The 12,553-nt window shown below is 40.9% G+C and overlaps 1 protein-coding gene across 2 annotated transcripts in view; it reads left to right on the forward strand.

Annotated features, from left to right (window-relative positions):
• MCM10 (minichromosome maintenance 10 replication initiation factor) overlaps positions 1 to 12,553 on the forward strand; it is a 118,704-nt gene that overhangs the window by 13,288 nt on the left and 92,863 nt on the right. For both annotated transcript variants that reach the window (XM_079912546.1, XM_079912545.1), the window contains exons 8-16: positions 1,053 to 1,220; positions 2,463 to 2,579; positions 5,234 to 5,433; positions 6,870 to 6,970; positions 7,951 to 8,061; positions 8,149 to 8,266; positions 10,217 to 10,445; positions 11,572 to 11,713; positions 12,341 to 12,459. In XM_079912546.1, coding sequence (XP_079768672.1) covers positions 1,053 to 1,220; positions 2,463 to 2,579; positions 5,234 to 5,433; positions 6,870 to 6,970; positions 7,951 to 8,061; positions 8,149 to 8,266; positions 10,217 to 10,445; positions 11,572 to 11,713; positions 12,341 to 12,459 — 1,305 coding nt within the window. The remainder of the gene's footprint in view (positions 1 to 1,052; positions 1,221 to 2,462; positions 2,580 to 5,233; positions 5,434 to 6,869; positions 6,971 to 7,950; positions 8,062 to 8,148; positions 8,267 to 10,216; positions 10,446 to 11,571; positions 11,714 to 12,340; positions 12,460 to 12,553) is intronic.

The raw sequence follows: 12,553 nt of genomic DNA on the forward strand, positions 1-12,553 counted from the left end.
GCTCTCTCTAAAATACTGCAAGTAATCTTGCTCAAAACTAATTCATTCTCCAGTTTAGATCTTGGCCAACCTTAGATTTTTTTATGAGCTCTGACACGAGGGCTTGAGTTTCAGATTCTGAATCCTGCTCTAGCCCTGTTCTATCTCGCTGAATGTGAACAAGTCTGGTTTTCATTTGGTTAAGTTCCTAATTGCATCACTACTGGCTATAATGACATGGAAATAATAGGTGTGAAATTTATCTGAACTCCTCTGTACAAATCCTTGGGAGAATAATTAGAATACTTGAGTCTAGGCGATAGCTCACCATAACCTGTAACCATGCCCACTCTGGGCTGCCTCTGAAATAGCTTGATTCAATGTTGTGTGAATTATTTTGTTTAAAAAAAAAATCTGTAAACATGGAAGATGTTCATATTATAAATGGGCAGCATTTTGAGTTGCACTTCTTGATATGTCATAGTATTTCCAAAATTTTACAGTTAAATACAACTAGTTTTCTTTAAATGATGCTTTTTTCTTCTAAGCTAAGCAGAGATTTAGAAACATTAAGCTGAAACCTCCTTATTAATATTAATAACATAATCAGTGATAAATAATATTTACAAAATTTATATTAGTAAGTTCTTTTTTTATTGAAGTATAGTTGATTTACAATGTTGTGTTAGTTTTTGGTATACAGCAAAGTGATCCAGTTATACATATATATATTCTTTTCCATTATGGTTTATTACAGGATATTGAATATAGTTCCCTGTGCTATACAGTAGTGGTCCTTGTTGTTTAAATATTTTATATATCATAGTTTGTATCTGCTAGTAACAAGTTTGCTATTGGCTTGCCTTTCTTCACCTTCATTTCTAAAATGAGAAGAGTCATACCAAAACCTAGAGAAAGGATTAATTTATAATTAACAGACATTCTGATGATTACATATTCAGGGTGGGTTATACTTAGATATTTTTCCACAGTAGAACACTCGAACAGTAAATGGAGACATTGTAACCCATTGTTCAAAATTTATTAAAAATAAGAATAAATGTTTGCTCCAGGGGAAAACATTTAGCATCTGGCGACTGAATGATCTTCGTGACCTGACGCGGTACGTGTCACTGTTCCTCTTTGGAGAGGTTCACAAAGAACTGTGGAAGACTGAACAGGGTACTGTCGTAGGGCTGCTCAACGCGAACCCCATGAAGCCCAAGGATGGTTCAGAGGAGGTAAGACTCTGTTTCCATGATTTTTTTTTTTTTTTTTTTTTTTGGTCTTTATAACTTAGCTGAGTTCTATCAAAAACATTTATATTGGTCTACCTCCAGGTAATAAGTCAAGCTTTTATATTCTTTTGTCTCCATTAAACTGTTTTTTTGTTTATTCATCTACCCCTCACCCACCAATATTCTGAATTTCAGACTACTCTGGAGTATTTCATAACAACTTCTTTCATTATATCTTTTCAAGTTCGTTCCAAGGTTCCTGTAATTCTTTCAACTCTTGGGCTCAGGTTCCCTTAGATCTCCCATGAATTTCTATGATGGCATTGAGAAGCCAAGGGTTTATAGTTGAGGGAACTGTGTTCCATTTGTTAGTACAATCATAGCTGCAGCTTGTGAATTTTCATTTTTAAAGTGAATTTTCATCTTCTCAAGCATCATTAGAGTTTGGATACTACCTACTGATTCTCTAGTAAATTGCAAACTTAGATACAGTATGAATAGCAACAGTTTCTCCACTCAAGCCAGCAAGAAACTACTGCTTCTGTTGTAGGCAGATTATTATATCACAAGGAGTGAGAGACTAAGTTATTTCATTCCTTGCTTTCACAGAGAAGGGCAGCAAGTCTTCATTTATTGGTTAAGAAGGTGTTTGGCTACAAATAACAGAAGAACTTCGCTACAGTTTCTTTTTCATAGTAAACCCTGGGGTTTGTTTTTCTTATATAATAAAAAATCCAGACATAGGCAGTGTGGTGATGCCAGGGCTGGTGTCCATGAGTCTCTCAGCCTTTTCCTCTTAGTCACAAGATGGCCGTGAAGCTCTAGCCATCATATTTCCATTCAAGGCAGGAAGTGAGCCAGGCTCCTTGCTCTGCTTTTAAAGGAAAGCAGAAGCTTTCCCAGCTACCTTCCCTGCTGACTCCTGCTGAGTGGAGTCACATGACCACCACTAGCTACAAAGAATGCTGGGAAAACTGGGAACTGGATCCATCATCTAAGGCTGAGCGTTTGGATTCTGATAGCAAAGACACGGAAGAAAATAGATAGTGGGTGGAGAACTAAATGTGTCTTCTACACCTCCCATTTCTACAGCTGTCTTATGGAACACTGGCTTCAAATTCCAGTGCACTGATAAAAAGGATAAAAAGCTTCTTAACTCACGCCAACTGTTGTTATATCCATTCTTGCTGTTGAAAGGCCGTACCTTTGTCTGCTTTTAGCTCCAACTCCCCGTTTTTTCTACAGGTGTGCTTATCTATTGATCATCCTCAAAAGGTCTTAATTATGGGGGAAGCTCTTGACCTGGGAACCTGTAAAGCAAAGAAGAAGAATGGAGAACCGTGTACACAGACTGTGAATTTGGTAGGTTTCAGCTTTGTTGGGGTGGTTTTTGCTAAAGACAGAAACTAATAGGAATAAATTATAGGTACTTTACCTGTAATGACCTGTTTGGAACTGAGTTTCCTACATAACAGGAAGCATCAAAGTGAGAAAATTGAATGTGTGGTTAATAATGGCCAGTTTACAAAGCTGAGGGTGGGGGAAAGATTTAACCTCTTAGGAAAGTGATCTTTTATTGCTAGCTGACTAGGAGGTATAAGAAAGATAGAATTTTAATTTGCCCTCAATTCTTTCTAGTGGTGGAGATTAAACACTAATGATGAAATATACTGAAACCTTATTTTAGTCAATACTTAACTCTATTATACCTTTTCTTAGAGCTTTCTTTTTAAAAAAATAAATAAAAGCTTTATTGAGATAGAATTCACATACCAGACAATTCACAATTCTAAAGTGCACAATTTAGTAACTTTTAATATATTCAGAGAGTTGTGCAACCATCACCACTATGTAATTTCAGAACATTTTCAGGACCCTTCCAAAAAACCCATATCCATTAGCAGTCATTCCCCACTCTTCTCTCTCCCCAAGCCCTGGCAACCACTAATCTACTTTCTGTCTCTATAGATTTGCCTATTCTGGACATTTCATACAATGGAATTGTATCATATGTGCCTTTTGTGTCTGGCTTCTTTCACTTAGCATAATGCTTTTAAGATTCATCTGTGCTATATCCATGCTACAAAGCCATTTATTAGCGCTTCATTCCTTTTTATGGTTGAATAATATTTCATTGATGACCACACTCTTTTTATCCATTCATTGGTTGATGGACGTTTGGGTTGTTTCGCATTTGACTGTTACGGGCAATGCTGCTGCGAACATTCACGTACAGGTTTTTGTGTGGATGTCCATTTTCAGTTCCCTCGGGTATATATAAGCCTAGGATGGAATTGCTGGGTCTTATGGTAACTCTATGCTTAGGCTTTTGAGGAACCACCAAACTGGTTTGCAAAGTGACTTTTACATTCTCCCCAGCAGTATTGTAAGTGTTCTAGTTCCTCCACGTCCCGGCCAGCACTTGTTATTGTCTGTCTTTGATTGCAGCCATCCCAGTGGATACTATCCATCTAAGTGGTACTTCTTAGAGCTCTTTGAAAGGATTAAATGACAGATTTTGGTTTCATCTCTTTTTGTTTCCCTCATTCTTGTCTAACAGATGAACTAGTGAGCAGGACATAGGAAGGAGGGAGATGGTTGGAAAAAGAGGTCTCAGGGGGAGTACTTGACAAATCACTTAAAACGCCACTGCCACCATCTCTGAGGTTCACCCAATAGGGTAATACTTCGGAGTTTCTCTTTGTTCCTTTCACTGAAAGGGTAGCATTCGTCCAAGAGTCAACCAGAGAAACAGAAAACCTCACTAGAAACTGATTTTGTTTTATTTTTTAACTTTTATTGAGGTAAAATTCACATTATGTATAATTGACGATTTAAAAATGTACACGTCAGTAATATTTAGTGTATTCGCTTTGTTGTGCAACCACCAGCTTCTTCTAACTTCCAAACCTTTTCTTCACCCCATAAAAACACACCCTACCTATTAAGTAATCACTTCCCTGGTGACCTGTAATCTGCTTTATGTCTCTAGATATATGCCATAAAAGGAATCATACAACATGGGACCTTTGTGTCTGACTTCTTTCGCTTAGCATAACCTTTTCTTTTCTTTTCTTTAAATAAATTTATTTATTTTATTTTTGGCTGCGTTGGGTCTTTGTTGCTGCGTGTGGGCTTTCTCTAGTTGCAACGAGCGGGGGCTACTCTTCATTGCAGTGCACAGGCTTCTCATTGCAGTGGCTTCTCTTGTTGTGGAGCACGGGCTCTAGGCACGTAGCTTCAGTAGTTGCAGCACGCGGGCTCAGTATTTGTGGCTCTCGGGCTCTAGAGCGCAGGCTCAGTAGTTGTGGCGCACGGGCTTAGTTGCTCCGCGGCGTGTGGGATCTTCCCAGACCAGGGCTCGAATCCATGTCCCCTGCACTGGCAGACGGATTCTTAACCACTGCGCCACCAGGGAAGTCCCTAGCATAACCTTTTCAAGGTTCATCCTAGAAGCTGATTTTACTTCCATTGTAGAAAGAGGGCAAAGGCAGTGAATGATGCCACTTTTTCTTTCTCCCAAGTAGTGTGTTCAGAGGAGTTTAGGGGAAGAACTTCTCCCACCAACCCCGCTTTTTGTTTTAAATTTTTATTGGCGTAGAGTTGATTTACAGTGTTGTGTTGGTTTCGGGTGTACAGCAAAGTGAATCAGTTATACATATATCAATACATATATCCACTGTTTTTAGATTCTTTTCCCATATGGGCCCTTACAGAGTATTAAGTAGAGTTCCCTGTGCTCTACAGCAGGTTCTTATAGTTATGTATTTTATATGTAGTAGTGTGTATATGTCAATCCCAATCTCCCAATTCAACCCCACCCCCCCATCCTTACCTAGGAAAAGAACATCTAAGTTGCTGCTTAGCTGTGCGTTGAGAATGGTCTCGGAGGTCAGCAGGGAGGCTTCTGCCCGCAGAACAGCTCTCTGTGAGACTGGGAGAAAGGAGCTGTGTCTCTTAACGTTGTCCCCGGCCTGTCTCCCTAACGCTGATGCAGCCGCTCTTCCTTTTTACAGAATGACTGTGAATACTGTCAGTATCACATCCAGGCCCAGTACAAGAGGCTCAGCGCCAGGCGAGCAGACCTGCAGTCCACCTTCTCCGGCGGCCGAATTCCAAAGAAGTTTGCCCGCAAAGGCATCAGCCTGAAAGAAAGGCTGTGTCAGGATGGTTTTTACTACGGAGGAGTTTCTTCGGCCTCGTATGCAGCCTCAATGTGAGACATTCTCAGGGCTTCTTTGGGGTCAGGGGTCTTGCTTGTCTTCTTTTAAGAGTAAAAAGTGTGGTTGTACGTTTCTGTCCCGGTCCTGGAAGACTTGTACAGGTTTTATCTTTCATAGTGTGCTGCCTGGAACAAGACGGCTGAGGGCCTCTTTCGTTCCCGGGAAGAGAGGAAAACACTCAGAAGGCGGGGAAGCTAAGTCAGGTCATGGTGGTCTTTAACAGGGAACCCACACTTCCTCTTTGGCTTCTAATGTGAATAGTGCTGCTTTGTCAGGGCTGATGGGCCGTTAAAAGTGTTAATCATAGTGTTGACATACTTGAAATCATTTCCCTGACGACTGACTATTAGTGTGAGGTTGCCGACCTCTGTGGAACCCACATTTAATTTAGTGAATGAATATGCAGAGAAGCCTCACGGGGGAGGGGGCGCTGCTGAGGCTGGCATGCGTGGCCTCCCCTCTGGGGATCTCATTCTCTCCCTGGAGTCCCTGCGTAGATGATGGATGGCCTCGTCCCTGTTCTCTAGAAAGTACGTCTGAGGATGCGGCAGGTGGGGACCTGGCTCAAGGGAGCTACACTTGGTCCAAGAACAAAACAGATTTTGTCCTCTATCCAACAGAAATTGGGCTAGAGGACTCTCACTTCGTGTATATTTTGTGATATCAAGCACATTTTTAAGATTTAAAATAATTTTTGTATTTTACCAAATTGCAAAAAGCAATACACATGTTACTTTTAAAAAATGTATGTACAGTTTAGCCAAAAGGAGACAGTAAAAACCATCTATAATCCCACCACCTAGATAACTGTTAGTTTTGATATATATGGTTCTAGGGGTCCTTTTTTCTCAAATGTATAACGTTTTAATAGTATAAAATGAGATCATAATATACCTATACTTTGCCAACGTTCTTTTTTCCCACATAAAGTAATGAATTTTACTTTGTGGAACATTCACTTATGGCATTATTTTTAGTGGCTACATGGTGTTCTTTTACATGGCTCTGTGATAATTTAAATAAGTCTCCATAGATAAATATTCATAGCATTTCCAACTTTTAACAATACAAACAAAGCTTCCGTTAATATCCTAAATTTTTGGATAGGTCTTAGGTAAATCCTAGACTACTTGGTAAGTCCTAGTCTACTTGATCAAAGTGATGGCATATTTTTTATTTCTCTTGCCAACTTGCTCTTCCGGAACAGCCTTCAATCAAATTTGTAGGTCGCCTGTTGTTTTATATCTGTGACATAATGCACACACCAGTTATGCTGTAGGGCCATGGTATTAAGAAAGTCTACTTACATGGTGATTTGAGAAACGTTGACAGTTTGTAATAAATGACTACTTCTGCGCCTTCTTTACCTCACAGAGCATTGAAGTTCAGTGATTTTCCTTTTTTGAGGGGGTGACTCTTGTCATTTCAGTGCAGCTGCTGTCGCACCTAAAAAGAAGATTCAAACCACTCTGACTAATCTGGTGGTTAAGGGCACAGACTTGATCCTTCAGGAAACTCAACAAAAACTCGGTAACTTTGTTTCTAGATACTATCTTTCTTTCTCAGGTTTAAACGTGTAGCCTTCAGGATTGAAACTGGTTAGATCCTAACACTAAGTTATACTTGGTGAGTGATGTGGCCTCAGCAGAACGAACCAAGCTTGGTTGGCAGCATCTTAAGAAAAAACAGCATATTAATCTTAGCTGTGTCTTAGCTTTTTAAAATGTCTTGATGGGGACTTCCCTGGTGGTGCAGTGGTTAAGAATCTGCCTGCCAATGCAGGGGACACAGGTTTGTTCCCTGGTCCAGGAAGACCCCATGTGCCGCGGAGCAACTAAGCCCGTGTGCCACAACTACTGAGCCTGCGCTCTAGAGCCCGTGCACCACAACTACTGAAGCCCCCACACCTAGAGCCCGTGCTCCACAACAAGAGAAGCCACCGCAATGAGAAGCCTGCACACCGCAACGAAGATTAGCCCCCGCTCACTGCAACTAGAGAAAGCCAGTGTGCAACGAAGACCCAATGCAGCCAAAAAAATAAATAATAAAATAAAATAAAATGTTTTGATGTATCTGAGTCTAACTCTTAGTGTCCAGCACTAGAATCAGTAGTATCAGGTTCCTAGTCAAACTCGTCGGTTATCTTTCATTAAAACAGGTCTAGGTTGGAGAATGCCACCTCCACCCTGTCCTTGGGGCTCTGTTCATAACAGTGGTCCAGGTCTAGCATGGATCCTTATGTATAGTGCATATTCCAGGAATAGTGTATGAAATGACCCTGCAGGTATTAGTATTCTAATCATTTTTCAAAAATAAGATACATTTGTCTTACCCTTGCAGTCCTACTCGTCTGAGGTTAGAGGTGAAAGATTCTCTTTTCTCTTGATATTCCATCTACTTCATTTACAAATAACTAAAGTTATGAAAGCAGAGTTTAAAAAGGGATAAGTCACACAACATAAAATACTCTGAATTTTGAATCCTCTAATGCTGATATTTGTATATTCCAGGAGTACGCCAGAAGAGCTTGTCTTGCTCTGAGGAATTCAGGGAACTGATGGACTTGCCTACATCTGGAGCCAGAAACTTGAAACATCATTTAGCCAAAGTCAAGTCATCAGGTAGAGTCAGCCTGTACCTGCTCTAGTGTCTGCGCGTGGGTCCCCACAGCCTCTCAGAACCCCCTCAGCCTGTGCCTTGTGTTTCAGGGATCATGGAGAGCCCGAAACCTGCTTTCCAGTCTATCTCGGCATCAGCCCTCTTGAAGCAACAGAAGCAGCATATGTTAGAGTTGCGGAAAAAGAAATCAGAAGAAATACAGAAACGGTAGGAGTCACAGATTTAATGTTCCCTGTTTAGGTAGCTCATCTCAGGAATTCTGAGGATGTCTTAATAGATTTCAAAAGTGTGACTTTGGATTTGGGGTGGTTGGCTACCTTTTTAACTTTGGAAGTTTTTAAAAAATTAATTTTAACATAACCTTTAAAATTATAAAGCATTTAAAGTTATGTATTTCTGACTTATGCTAGTAAATCCTGAGACCTGGTGGTACAGGCTGCAGTAATTAATATCACTGTGGAAACGAGAAAGGAGTAACATATAAAGACAGTTTTGTGAAAAGGGAAAGTAGGTGTTGAGCTGTTTGGTGCCCATTTCTCAGTTTTGCCACAGTTCGGTTTTTAATTACAGGCTGGGCCAATGCGTAGATTCTGCATTTGTTCAGGTCAGTGATAAAAATGAGGCACTGAGAATGGAGAGTCATTTCAGAGGCAAAAGCAAGTGGAGATGGGTGTGGAAGGTAAACAAATCAAAGACTCTTGAACTCAAGTTATGCAGTGGTAGTAAGAGCTACTGCTTACAGTCACCCAGCATGCGCTGAGCCACCCTGCTTTACACTGTACACACATCTCATCGGGCCTTACCATAATCTGCGAGGTGTTATTAGCCTTGTTTTATGGCTGATGTAACTGAAGACCAGAGTTAGTAAGTGGTGGAGCCAAGTTTGAACTCACACCTACCTGTTCTACTCCAGTGTTGAACCATTATGCTGTCCCAGATCTAGGCTCCTGTAGGGTACCTAGTTCCATGCAAAAGGACACCTATTACGAGTCAGGAGGAAATGCTTTGGAAAAATAAGAGAATGGATTTGGCCTCAGGCAGGTTAGTTTGAGGTGCTGGTGGGATATCTATAGAGGTATTCATCAGGGGCCTACAGGTGACGTAAATGTATATATATGGACATAAAAATGTATATGGAGTTGTGAACCTTGTAGGGAGTAGAAAGCACCCGTCAGTTTAAAGGCATTAGTCTGAAGTTTTTCAGAATTTTGCTGGGCAAACAAAACATACCTTTGGGCAGGATCTGCTAGGCAATTTGCAAACTCAGCCTAGAGCCTACAGAAGTGGGGATGTGGTAGGGGAGAGAAGACTGGCCCAGGATTACCTGGTACTACTAGTCCCGGGCCTCTCACTTATGAGCAGTTGGCTCTTGGGCCTCAATTTCTTTATCCCTACAATGAGAGGTTTGGCCTAGATGATTTCTGACCTTTGTTGTTTTTTTTGTTGTTTTTTTTGTTTGTTTGTTTGTTTTTTGTTGCGGTACGTGGGCCTCTCACTGTTGTGGCATCCCCCATTGCGGAGCACAGGCTCCAGACGCACAGGCTCAGCGGCCATGGCTCACGGGCCCAGCCGCTTCGCGGCATGCGGGATCTTCCCGGACCGGGGCACGAACCTGTGTCCCCTGCATCAGCAGGCGGACTCTCAATCACTGCGCCACCAGGGAAGCCCCCCTTTGTTGTTTTTAAATAGTCCTTAAAGCCATATATAAAATAATCACTGTGTGAATTATAGCACCTTTCTGTTAGGACTTCCAAATGTAACAAATGTGTTATCTCTTCCCAGTAGAGGAAATAAAGTAGAGAGATTCGGTGAGTTCCTGAAGGATCTCAGCTAACCAGAGGGCTAGGAATACAGTCCACAGCTTGCCTTCGGGGCTGAAGGTGCTCCATAGTCTGCACCCACTGGGAAGCGAGTTGATAAGAATAGTAATCAGTTCTAAACTGGTGAAACAGTTAGCACTTATTCAATGAAAAACCAGTTAGCTTAAGAGTTAGTGAGGCTAGTATTGTTTCTACTGTGCACTAATCTGAATTAATAACCAAGAAGGGAAAATTATTTTACTGACGACTGCTTATCAGCTGGTGGCCTGCCTGCGGTCTCCCAGTCTGCATGTTTTGTGCTCGTGTGCATAGTTTGTGACTGCCTATTTCTTTAAAGATTTCTCCAAAGTGCGAGTGAAGTTGAGAGCCCAGCTGTGCCATCCTCTTCTCGGCAGCCCCCTTCTTGGTCTCCACCAGCAGGGGCTGAGTTCCCCAAGCTGAAAGGAACCCCAGCCATACAGATGCCAAAGCTTGGAAGAGACATCTCAGAAGGAGATGATGTCCTATTTTTTGATGAGTCACCACCACCAAGACCAAAACTGAATAAGTTAGCAGAAGCCAAAAAGGTAACTGGCATCTCTTTTCTTCACCACTTGAATTTGTATTCTGTGACACACAGCTGGTATTTCAAACTTTATATACCTGTGACCAGGAAAGACAGTCCCCTCATACCTATTTATTGATCATGATAACTAGTCAAAGGAATTTTAAATGATAATGGGTATCAACATAATGCCATTAATTTAATCCAAGAGAACTAGCTACTGTCTCCATACTAGTTCTTGTTGGGCTGCAGGAGATAACCTAGAAGAAGATACTGTTTTACAGCTGGAGACCCTAGTATTAGGGGGAAACATTCTTGGAATTGTTGAGGCAATTGAATTGTCAAATAGTGGTTTAAAGAATCCTTCTTTAAAAGAAATCTTACACAGAAGCCCAGTCTGTAGACAGATAAAAGCTAAGCTGCTCTGATTGAATTGGGAATTGGGGGTGGTCAGAACCCCACCACCTCAGCAAGCTCTGTCTCTCCTCTTCCTGAGTCACCCTGAGCCCCCAAATTGAGCCTGTCTTCTCTTTATTCTAGTTAGCAGCTAGAACCACATGAAGGGCAAAGGCTAGCTGCAAGCCAAAGCCATACCTACAGTAATAGTAATAGCAATTATGCACGTATGTTACTGTGATATGTGCATACATGCTATTTACTATGTACAAGTACATGCTTGGCTTGCATTGTCTCATTTTATCCTTAAAACCACAACCCTAAAAGGTAGGTTAGTGCTGTCATCCCCATTTCGTAAATGTAGAAACTGAAGCTGAACAATTAAGTCAGGTTATAAACTAGTAAGTGGCAGGGCTGGAATCTTTTCCTAATCTGTCTATTCTGAAACAAACTTCCAAAATGTTTATGTGGTTCCTCTGTGGGTCTAAAAGCCTACACACTAGCTGAAGGACTAGCTGAAGTTTAACTATTGATATTTAAATAAGCTGAGATTTGTTCAGAGACCTGTCTTCCATTCTTTGAAATTTTAATAATTGTGTTAATGATGCTAAGTAAAATGAAGATATATTTTGCTAATGTATGTTTGAGAACAGCCAGAATTCCCTGGCTAATCACTGGAAAGGGATACAGAGCTACAGATGCCTATCTCATCTTTTAGATTTTTATCTCCCTCTCTTTCCTTTTTTTTTTAGTTGGCTGCTATAACCAAATTAAGGGTAAAAGGCCAGATTCTTACAAAAACAGACCCAAACAGCATTAAGAAGCTAAAGGAACCCCAGGATGTCCTGGAAGTGAAGGAACGTGTAGAAAAGAACAACACATTTTCTCCTCAAGGTACTGCGAATGGGAAACTTAGTAGTAGGAAAGAGACACTGCTTATAAAGGAAATGGTCCAAAACATAACCAGCCTCCCTGACATCAAAAGACATTATTTTATTTCCATTTACCTCTATGGAGAGTACCTAAGTAGAATTTCTGCAGTTGGAACTGATTGTTTTTTATAGTTACATTAAATTAAAATGAAATTATGCACAATTTGAAAACTTGAGATTACTCATTGAATCTTTGCACATACATATTAGTAGATAGATTTGTTTTGAAAGAAGTAGAATTCCTTTGTTTTAAATTGCCCTATTTTTATTTTTAAAACTCTGAAGCTGGCCGTGTCCTTTTAACATGAGTTTGTAAATAGGAATTTTGTTGTTGTTGTTGTTACCTGTTTTCATAATTGGCTCTTATTTTAAGGTGAAAACTATTCTAATTTAGTGGTCAAGTCTGCCATCCCCTCCCGCATATTCTAGTTTGTACTTCTCAACTCAGTTCTCTAAGAGCCATCCTTTGCTCATACCAAGTGGGGGTAAATGCAGTTTGAAGGGTCTTGTAGGGGGAGACGCAGCTGAGTTGGCGAGGCCCGCTGGCCCTCTGAGGTTCCTCTGTTCACTCTTTTTCTTTCTGCTCTAGCTGAGGATGAATTGGAGCCTGCCAGGAAAAAAAGGAGAGAACAGCTTGCCTACCTGGAATCTGAGGATTTTCAGAAAATTCTAAAAGCAAAATCGAGGCACACAGGGATCCTAAAAGAGGTAAAAAAGAGCCCAGAAGGTCAAAGGTGACAGAGATGTCCTCAGACTCGGGCTAGTATTGTTAAGAATCTCTTCCTGTTTCCTTAGCCGAGAT

This window comes from Stenella coeruleoalba, assembly GCF_951394435.1.
Source record: "Stenella coeruleoalba genome assembly, chromosome: 2".
NCBI classification, from domain to species: Eukaryota; Metazoa; Chordata; class Mammalia; order Artiodactyla; family Delphinidae; genus Stenella; species Stenella coeruleoalba.